This window comes from Piliocolobus tephrosceles, chromosome 10 (genome assembly GCF_002776525.5).
Source record: "Piliocolobus tephrosceles isolate RC106 chromosome 10, ASM277652v3, whole genome shotgun sequence".
Taxonomy (NCBI): Eukaryota; Metazoa; Chordata; class Mammalia; order Primates; family Cercopithecidae; genus Piliocolobus; species Piliocolobus tephrosceles.
In genome coordinates, this window is record NC_045443.1 from 92,260,539 (window position 1) to 92,270,734 (window position 10,196).

The window sequence follows — 10,196 nt, forward strand, 5'->3', positions numbered from 1 at the left end:
GCACATGAATCTTCTGAGCACCCATTCTCTGTCCAGTGCCATGCTAGACACAGGGGAATCATGAGACATAAGACACTGTCCTTGTTCTTGAGGAGCTGACAGTCTAAGGTAAGAGGACAGATACAAAAACAAATAATCACAAGACAGTGAGCTAGATGGCTAATAGAGTTACTGCCTCAGGGTCTTTGTACTTTGTTTCCTTGCTAGAAACACTATACTCCCAGATCTATAACTGTCCAAGGCTGGTGTATCAGTTTGCTAGGGCTGTCATACAAAGTACTATAAACCGAGTGCCTTAAGCATCAGAAATTTATTGTTTCACAGTTATTAAGGCTAGAAATCCAAGATCAAAGTGTTGGCAAGGCTGACTCCTTCTGAGAGCTGTAAGAGAGAATATGTCCCACCTTTCTCTCCTAGCTTCTTCTGGTGGGTATCTTGGCCTGTAGATCTCTACCTTCATCTTCACATGCCATTCTCCCCATGTGTTATCTGTATCCAAATTTCTCGTTTTTCTGAGGACACCAGTCATACTGAATTAGAGACTCACTCTATTCCAGTATGACCTCATCATAACTAATTATATATGCAAGGACCCTAATCCTAAATCAAGTCATACTCTGAGGGACTGCGGACTAGAGCTTTAACATATTAATTTTTACGGGACACAATTCAATCCATAACAGCTGGCTTTGTCTCACCATTCAAGTCGCAGTCCAAGTATTACCTCCACAGAAAGGCCTTCCTTGACCACCCAACTGAAAGAAGCTCTTCCCCAACCACCAGTCACTCTACCTCATTGCCCTACTTGACTTTCTCCATGCACTTAACCACTACCAAAAACCATCTCGCTTGTTTGCCTTTGGTCTGCCTCTCTACCCAAGAACGTAAACCCCATGGAAGCAAGGACTTTGTCTTGTCCACTTGTCTCCAGAGCTGAGAGCAGTGCCTGTGACACATGGTGGTGCTCAGTCAACGTCAGCTGAATAAATACATACATAAGTTAAATGAAAATCACTTGGCCATTCATAAACATAATGCTGGGGAGTACCACAGCTATGAATAAAAGTCAAGCAGGAGAAGAGGGTAGAGAAAGGTGTGCTGTTCTTAGTATGGCAGCCGGGGTAGGCTTCTCAGGAGCTGACACAGAAGCAGCAAGAGCGGTTTCAGTGAGATTGAGGTTGATGGTCTGACTGGGGTAGGACCGAAGTGTGAACAGGAGGTAAGGAAGTGGAGACAGCAAGGAGACATGCCACAAAGGGAAGCTGAGAGTAGGGGCATCTGCATTTACTACCCAGCACCCAGACCTTGACAGCTGGCAAAGACTTTGCCATGCCTGGGGAAATAAAGCTTTCGCTTATTCCTGAAGTTTTTACAACAGCCTTGAAGCCCTCCCTCCTCTGTCCCCTGAACATTTTGTTCTTGTTTTGGCACTGTACTTCTAGTATTTCTGTGGAACTGCAAGCTTTCCATTTTACATGCCTCTTTCCTCCTCCAAGGAACTCCTTGAGGGCAGGGACCCCAAAAGGTTCCCAATAGATATGGAAGGATAGGAACTTCTGGCTGGTGCTTCTTCCTGTGGGTGCCCCTTTCTATTACAGAAAACAAACAAACAATCAAACAAGTTTTATCCCTTTACAAACAAGACTTTGAGATCTGTGTGGTGAAAATTATAAGACATTGATGAAAGAAATTGAAGATGATACAAACAGAAAGATATTCTGTGTTCTTGAATCAGAATAATCAATATTGTCAAAATGTCCATATTCCCAAAGTGATATATAGAGTCAATGCAATTCCTATCAAAATTACAGTGGCATTTTTCACAGAAATAGAAAACACAATCCCAAAATTTGTTTGGAGCCATAAAAGACCCCAGATAGCTAACATGATCTTGAGCAAGAAGAATGAAGCTGGTGGCATCACACTCACTGATTTCAAATTATACTACAAAGCTATAGTAATAAAACAGTATCGTCAGTATCGTACTGGCATAAAAACAGACACATAGGGCAATGGAACAGAATAGAGAGCCCAGAAATAAACCCACACATGCACAGTTAAATAATGACCATACAGACAAAGGTGCCAAGAACACACAATGGGGAAAGAATAGTCTCTTCGATAAGTGGTGTTGAAAAAAATGTATATCTATGTGCCAAAAAAGTGAAATTGAAACTTTATCTTATGCCATAGACAAAAATCAACTCAAAATGGATGAAAGACTTAAACTTAAGACTTAAAACTGGAAAACTTCTAGAAGAAAACATAGGGGAACAGCTCCATTACATTTGTCTTGGCTCCATTACATTCGTCTTGGCAATCAAGACGCGTCTTGATTATTTATTTATTTATTTATTTTTGATATGATACCAAAAGCACAGGCAAAAAAAAGCAAAAACAAACAAGGGGGACTGTACCAAACTGAAAAGTTTCTGTACAGTAAAAACAATCTGCAAAATGAAAAGGCAATGAAAGGAATGGGATAAAATATTTGAACACCATATATATAAGATGAGGTATTAATATCTAAAATATATAAGGAACTCATACAACTCAGCAGCAAATAATAATAATAATAATATCCCAACTTAAAGATGGGCAAAGGGGCTAGACACAGTGGCTCATGCCTGTAATCCTAGCACTTTGAGAGGTTCAGGCAGTAGGATGCCTTGAGCTCAGGAGTTTGTGACCAGCCTGGGCAGCACAGTAAGACCTTGTCTCTAAAAAAAATTTTAAAAGATTAATTGGGAATGATTATGTGCACCTATAGTCCGAGCTGCTTGGGTGGCAAGAAGATTGCCTGAGCCACAGAAGTCAAGGCTGTAGTGAGTTATGATCATGCCACTGCCGTCCAGCCTGGGCAACAGAGCAAGGCCCTGTCTCCGGCCAGGCGCAGTGGCTCATGCCTGTAATCCCAGCACTTTGGGAGGCCAAGGCTGGTGGATCACAAGGTCAGGAGATCGAGACCATCCTGACTAAGACGGTGAAACCCTGTATCTACTTAAAAAATACAAAAAATTAGCCAGGTGTGGTAGCAGGCGTCTATGGTCCCAGCTACTGGGGAGGCTGAGGCAGGAGAATGGTGTGAACCCAAGAGGTGGAGCTTGCAGCGAGCCAAGATTGCGCCACTGCACTCCAGCCTGGGCTGTAACAGAGCGAGACTCCATCTCAATAAATAAATAAATAAATAAATACCCTGTCTCCAAGAAAAAAAAATGGGCAAAAGACACTGATAGATTTTTTTCCAAAGATGACATACAAATGGCCAACAAGTGTATGAAAAGGTGCTCAACATCACTAATCATGAGGAAAATGCAAATCAAAACAATAAGATATCATCTCACACCTGTTAGGATGACTATGATCAAAAAGTCAAAAGTTAACAAGTGTATGGCAAGGAGGAAAAAACAACTCTTATGCATTGATAATGGGAATGTAAATTGATGCAACCATTATGGAAAATAGTATGGAAGTTTCTGAAAAAATTAAAAATAGAATTACCATATGATCCAGAAATCCTCCTTCTGGATATATAGCCAAAGAAAATAAAATCATGTTCTCAAAAAAGTATCTGAATTCCACATTCAATGCAGCATCATTGACAATAGTTAAGATATGGAAACAACCTAAGTGTCTAGCAACAGATCTACGAACAGAGAAAATGCGCTATATATACACTGTGGAATATTATTCAGCTTTAAAAAAAGAAGATGGAATCCTGACATATGTGACAATATGGATGAACCTGGAGGACATTATGCTAAGTGAAATAAGCCAGACACAGACAGACAAATACTGCATGATCTCACATACATGTAGAATCTAAGAAAGATGAACTCAGAAACAGAAAATAGAATGGTGGTTGCCAGGGGCTGGACAGTGGAGGAAATGGGAAGACATTGGTCAAGGATATAAACTTTCAGTTATAAGAAGAATAAGTCCTGAAGATGTAGTAACAACATAGTCATGGCAGTTTATAACAAAGGTAGTTTATAACAATTTATACTTGAAATTTGCTAAGACAGTAGATAGATCTTAAGCATTCTCACCAACCACATATGAAAAAATGGAACTGTGTAAGGTGATGAATAGGTTAATTAGCTAGATTATGGTAACTGTTTTACAGTGTGTGTGTGTGTATACCTCAAAACATCCCGTTACATACCTTTAATATACACAATTTTTATTTGTCAATTACACTTCAGTAAAGCTGGAGAAAAAATAAAATAAAATAAATTAAAATCAGGCTTTCAGGAGTGATGTCATGAAAACTAACAGAGCAGGAAGCTCCAGGAACTGTCCCTCTACTGCAACAACGATTGACCCAGAAGGAGTGACTGGAATCAACTATTTAGGAACTAAATAGTGGAACCTAACTAGACACTTAAAATAACCAGGGGAGGGCTTGATGAAGGGAGGGACTGCTGATCTTTCCTAAGACAGCAACATAAGTGAACCAGCTACCATTCCCATCACAGCTTTGAGGACAGCAGTCCATGTTCTAGGCTCGCAGGTACCAGAGTAGGTAGTGTTGACTTTCTCTTCCAGAAATTGGTGTTGTACATTTTTGTTGGTCTAGCAGTGCCTGAGGGGTTGATGCAGACACCCACTTTGGTTTTGGCCCTCTTAGTGGCAGCAACTTCCCCTGGCAGCATCCAGGAAATTTTTAAGAAATGACTCTCACCCACTTTCCCTTTTTGGAATCAGAAATTTAAGGAAATATTTTTCAGGTCACTGACTGACCACAGAGATAACACAACAGAAACTTCAGTGACCACACAAAACAAGAAATACATATTTGCAAAAAGAGTTTAGAAAAGTCACAAATTAACAGCACTAGTCCTTAATGGAAAAAAGTCAGCAATCCCTGAGAAGAGGGAAAATGGCATTTCTAGAGTTATAGTACTCAAGATTTCCAATTTTCAACAAAAATTTACAAAGCATACAAAGAAATGGGAAAATACAGTCATTCACAGGAAAAAAAGAAATTTGTCAGAAATATTAACAAGTGAACCCAGACAACAGAATTACTATCAAGGGTGTTAAATCAATTATATTAAATATGGTCAATGAGCCAATGAGCTAAAGGATTACAGGTATGTAATTCCAGCTACTCGGGAGGCAGAGACATGAGAATTACTTGAACCCAGGCGGCAAAAGTTGCAGTGAGCCGAGATCGCGTCACTGCACTCCAGCTTGGGCGACAGAGGGAGACTCTGTCTCAAAAAGAAAACAAACAAACAAACAAGAATAACCCAGTCCTCAGTGTCAAATGAGTTCCATCACAGCCAAGCACACTGCCAGCCTTTTTCTTTCCCTCACAAGAGAACTCTCTGGCACTTGGCTTTTGTCCCTTCATTTGCGTTACAAAAAGCGCACCTGACCCTGTTGAAAAGGGCATTTAAGGAGATCATCAAAGGGGCCTGTGGTGCTCCTTTCACAGCACATGATCTCTCTCCCTAATAAGCCCTCTCCCAGTCTTAAGAAACCCACATTCAGGAGCAACATTATGCTACCAGCTGCAGCTGAGGGCTCTGAGTGAAATTGAGCCAGGGCTGGGGAACAACTCATAAGTCATCTGAGAGGTGTGACACCTCCCTGGCGTCTAGACCCACGGCAGGCAGCCTACAGACTTTTTCTCTTTGACTTTTTAAAATAAGATTCATGAAACCACTTTTCCTACTATGGCATAAGAAATGATGCCGGCCGGGCGGGGTGGCTCACGCCTGTAATCCCAGCACTTTGGGAGGCCGAGGCAGGTGGGTCACGAGGTCAGGAGGTCAAGACCATCCTGGCTAACACGGTGAAACCCCGTCTCTACTAAAAATACAAAAAATTAGCTGGGCGTGGTGGTGGGCGCCTGTAGTCCCAGCTACTCAGGAGGCTAAGGCAGGAGAATGGCGTGAACCTGAGAAGCGGAGCTTGCAGTGAGCCGAGATCGCGCCACTGTACTCCAGCCTGGGCGACAGAGTGAGACTCCATCTCAAAAAAAAAAAAAAAAAAAAAAGAAATGGTAACTGCTTGAAGGATTATACCTCTTTGCCATTTGATGGCATCTCTATGAGGACAGGGAACTATGGGCTCAGTCATCTTTGCAGCCCTAAAATCAAACTCAGAAACTGGCCCCCAAAAAGCTGTTGAATAAATACATAAGTAAATTCCATTTTTATACTATCTACTGATGTCTAAAAATTCCAAATTAGAAGTTAAAAATCCTATGATAGTAATCCCAGCACTTTGGGAGGCCGAGATGGGCGGATCACGAGGTCAGGAGATCGAGACCATCGTGGCTAACACGGTGAAACCCTGTCTCTACTAAAAAATACAAAAAACTAGCCGGGGCGAGGTAGCAGGCGCCTGTAGTCCCAGCTACTCGGGAGGCTGAGGCAGGAGAATGGCGTAAACCCGGGAGGGGGAGCTTGCAGTGAGCTGAGATCTGGCCACTGCACTCCAGCCTGGGCGACAGAGCGAGACTCCGTCTCAAAAAAAAAAAAAAAAAAAAAAAAAAAAAAAAAAAAAAAAAAAAAAAACAAAAAAAAAAAAAAAAAAAAAAAAAAAAAAAAAAAAAAAAAAAAAAAATCCTATGATAGATATCTAAAGGAGAACAAAGTAATCCAAAATCAATTATATATTACATGCTACCTAGGATTTTATGAAACTGAGCTCAATCTCAAAATTAAAGAACTGTACTGTAGGCTGGGGGCAGTGGCTCATGCCTGTAACCCCAGCACTTTGAGAGGCCAAGGTGGGCAAATCACTTGAGGCCAGGAGCTCAAGACCAGCCTGGCCAACATAGTGAAACCCCATCTCTGCTAAAAATACAAAGATTAGCCGGGTGTGGTGGCTGGGGCCTGGAACCCCAGCTACTTAGGAGGCTGAAGCACAAGAATTGCTTGAACCTGGGAGGCGGGCTGTGAGCCAAGATCACACCACTGCACTCTAGCCTGGATGACAGAGCGACTGTCTCAAAAAAAAAAAAAAATTAAAGAAAGAACTTACTGTAAAATCTGCTTTGCTTTGTTACTCACTCTTATGAATATAGAGCCAATCACTGGTTCTAGCCTCACTATTATGCTATATTAAGGGAGGAGACCACCCCTCATATTGTCTTATGCCCAATTTCTGCCTCCAAAGAAAGAAGTAGTAAAAACTAAAAGGCAGACGTGAAATCCACATGCAGACAGCCCAGTGCCACACCCTGGGCCTGGTAGTTAAAGATCAATCCCTGACCTAACCGGTTATGTTATCTATAGATTCCAGACATTGTATGGAAAAGCATTGTGAAAATCCCTGTCCTGTTCTGTTTCATTCTGATGACTGGTGCATGCAGCCCCCAGTAATGTACCCCCTGCTTGCTCAATCGATCACCACCCTCTCACACAGAGTCCCTCAGAGTTGTAAACCCTGAAAAGGGACAGGAATTGCTCCCTCGGGGAGCTCGGTTTTTGAGACGTGAGTCTTGCCAATGCTCCTGGATGAATAAAGCCCTTCCTTCTTTAACTTGGTGTCTGAGGCGTTTTGTCTGTGGCTCGTCCTGCTACAATATTACTGTATATATGTAATATATTCTATATTACTATATTTTCTCATTTATAAAGTGGGAGTAAAAATAACAGCTACCTCATTGAATTTTTGTGAGGATTAAATTAGTTAACACATGTATAACAGTTAATGGCACATAGTGATCACTTACGAAATGTTAGCTAGTATTATTGTTGTTGTTACCAGGCACTGTTCTGGCTAACATTCTATTAGACCAAGTTAAATATTAGTTCATTTAATCTGCCCAGAAAAGTATTAATAGAAGCAAGTTGCACATATAACCTGTCCCCTTGACAACAAAATTTGCCTTCTAAAAGCCATTAATGGATTCTCAATGTACAAGGATTGCCTATGAATTGTTTACTTTTTAGAATATGATTTCCCCTTGAGGCAGAATATATATTTAACAGGTCTTAAATGTATACAAGAACTGAATCGCCTGCTTCACTAACAGGTTTCTTTAAAAAGAAAATCAGAGAGCAATTTTACCTTCTGTTCAGGCCAGATGAGGTTCCTCATCCTGCAAGGTCTGGGGTACTTTCATCTGATAAGAGCCCATGAGCTTCTGAGAGCTTCAAATGACTACTACTTAGGTTAAAAATAAGCACCGAGAAACAAAAACTAAGAAACAAAAGCAGAAGTGTTTATAAAATTGCTCTCTTCGCACTGTCCCACTGCGGGTACTTTCCTGTCTGTCAGATCACTGTCCTTTAGTCCAGCAATTTCCAGGGTCCTGTAGGCTGCTGGTCCCAAGACGCTCAGGCACACAAAGGTGTTGTGGCCAAGTAAGGTTGGGGAACCCCTACTATACTCCCCTCTTGCCACAATACCATTAGCATATTAAAAGCCTCAGCCCCTTCCAGGAACAAAACCTGTTTAGTTGTGCTTAACCCATTGTTTGAAAACTTTTACTTAACCACAGACTCCTTTTGTGATAGTAGGTAGCTAGTTAGACCTGAGCAGGGCAGAAGAGGACTCCTCTGCCCCACTCCAGGAGTGTCAGGCAACTATCTGTGTCAGGCAGTTAACTGTCTCTCTAAAATAATAATTGGGCCGGGCACAGTGGCTCATACCTGTAATCCCAGCACTTTGGGAGGCCGAGGTGGGCTGATCACTTGAGGTCTGGAGTTTGAGACCAGCTTGGCCAAGACAGTGAAACTCCATCTCTACTAAAAATACAAAAATTGGCAGGGTGTGGTTGCGGGCACCTGTAATCCCAGCTACCCAGGAGGCTGAGGTAGGAGAATCGCTTGAACCCGGGAGGTGGAGGTTGCAGTGAGCCGAGATCACACCACTGCATTCCAGCCTAGGCGACAAAGCGAGAATCTAAATAAAAGAATAAAATAAAATAATAATTGGTCACAGCCAGCACCATTTCTATGTGCTGTCTCCCAACAGATAGAAACATCTGAAACTGAGGATCAGCGGCTTCCTGATAAGATCTCAGGAGCTGGACCAGTGGGCTCAAGCAAGAAAGAGGTCAAATGGCAAAGTTTAACTGGCATATGACCTTCTAGGAACACTCAACTGGTAAGGGAAGAATGCCTCGAGTGAGCACGTGTACAACTCCAGTAAACACACTGTGCATGCATCACTCCTGAGTGCTGGCAGCCACTGCGGATGCGGAGAGCCCACCCAAGGGAAGAATCAGGAGAGAAGGGACACCAGCCCCTGGAAATAGGACAACATATAAAATCCCAAGTCAAAGGTCAATCCATGCACTTGATCTCTCCAGTCACCCTCTTGACCCTCTTCCAAGTTTACCTCCTTTCGTTCCTGCTGTAACGCTTTTGAATAAACCTTCACCCCTTCTCTAAAACTTGCCTTGGTCTCTCTGTCAAATTTTTCCTACTGAAGAGGGAAGAACTGAGGTTGCTGCAGACCTGTATGGACTCACCACTGCTAACACCTTTTTCAAGGAATATCTACTAGAATCTAGGTTTGGGAAATGCTGAAACAGCCTAAACTAACCAATTATTTCCACCTTAAAATGACTGTGGGCTCATTCACCTGGCCTGGCAAAGTCAGCACTTAGTTAAAAGCAGATGGGAAAGAATGTTGACCCTCTGTCCCTGATCAACACACATTTTCATGAAGAGGTATATCTTGGATCAAGTCAAAAAGAAACTATCCCCGGATCCATCTGAGGTGTGTCTCACACTCAGGGAACACACCAAAAAATTCAGGAATGGCTCACAGGGAAGTATGATTTCAGAAGATCAGGAGTATAAGAAAAAGGAAGATGACACTATAAGAGCAATCCTACAAACAAAAGGAATTTAATCCTCCTCCTGTTTTTTTGTTTTGTTTTGTTTTATTTTTTAAGTCAAGGAGAAGAATCCTGGTGCATTACAACCTAACTGGAATATGTCCAAAGTGATGGGACAAATCCACTGACACCAGATTAAAGGAGTCCTGAGCAGAGAGGAAGCTGGAGGGTGGCAGGGTCCTCGAAAAACTATCTCCAAAGACTCCAATCTCTAGAGCAGTCTCTTAGTTCTACGACTGGAAATTTTTTCCAGAATCCTCAATATCTATCTGTAAGGTAAGGCTCCTTTTTGCTAGCACCAGAAGCTTACACAAAATTAGGCACTTGGGGAAGCATCTTGCCCCCCTTATCAGGCCACTGTGGTATTCACCCAACCATAACTGCC

The 10,196-nt window shown here is 42.1% G+C and overlaps 1 protein-coding gene across 1 annotated transcript in view; it reads right to left on the reverse strand.

Annotated features, from left to right (window-relative positions):
* Nucleotides 1-8,119, reverse strand: part of TMCC3 (transmembrane and coiled-coil domain family 3) — a 259,281-nt gene extending 251,162 nt beyond the window's left edge. Inside the window, exon 1 of the mRNA XM_023227233.2 lies at nucleotides 8,032-8,119. Coding sequence (XP_023083001.1) covers nucleotides 8,032-8,061 — 30 coding nt within the window. The 5' untranslated portion in view covers nucleotides 8,062-8,119. The remainder of the gene's footprint in view (nucleotides 1-8,031) is intronic.
* Between the last annotated feature and the right edge of the window lie 2,077 nt (nucleotides 8,120-10,196).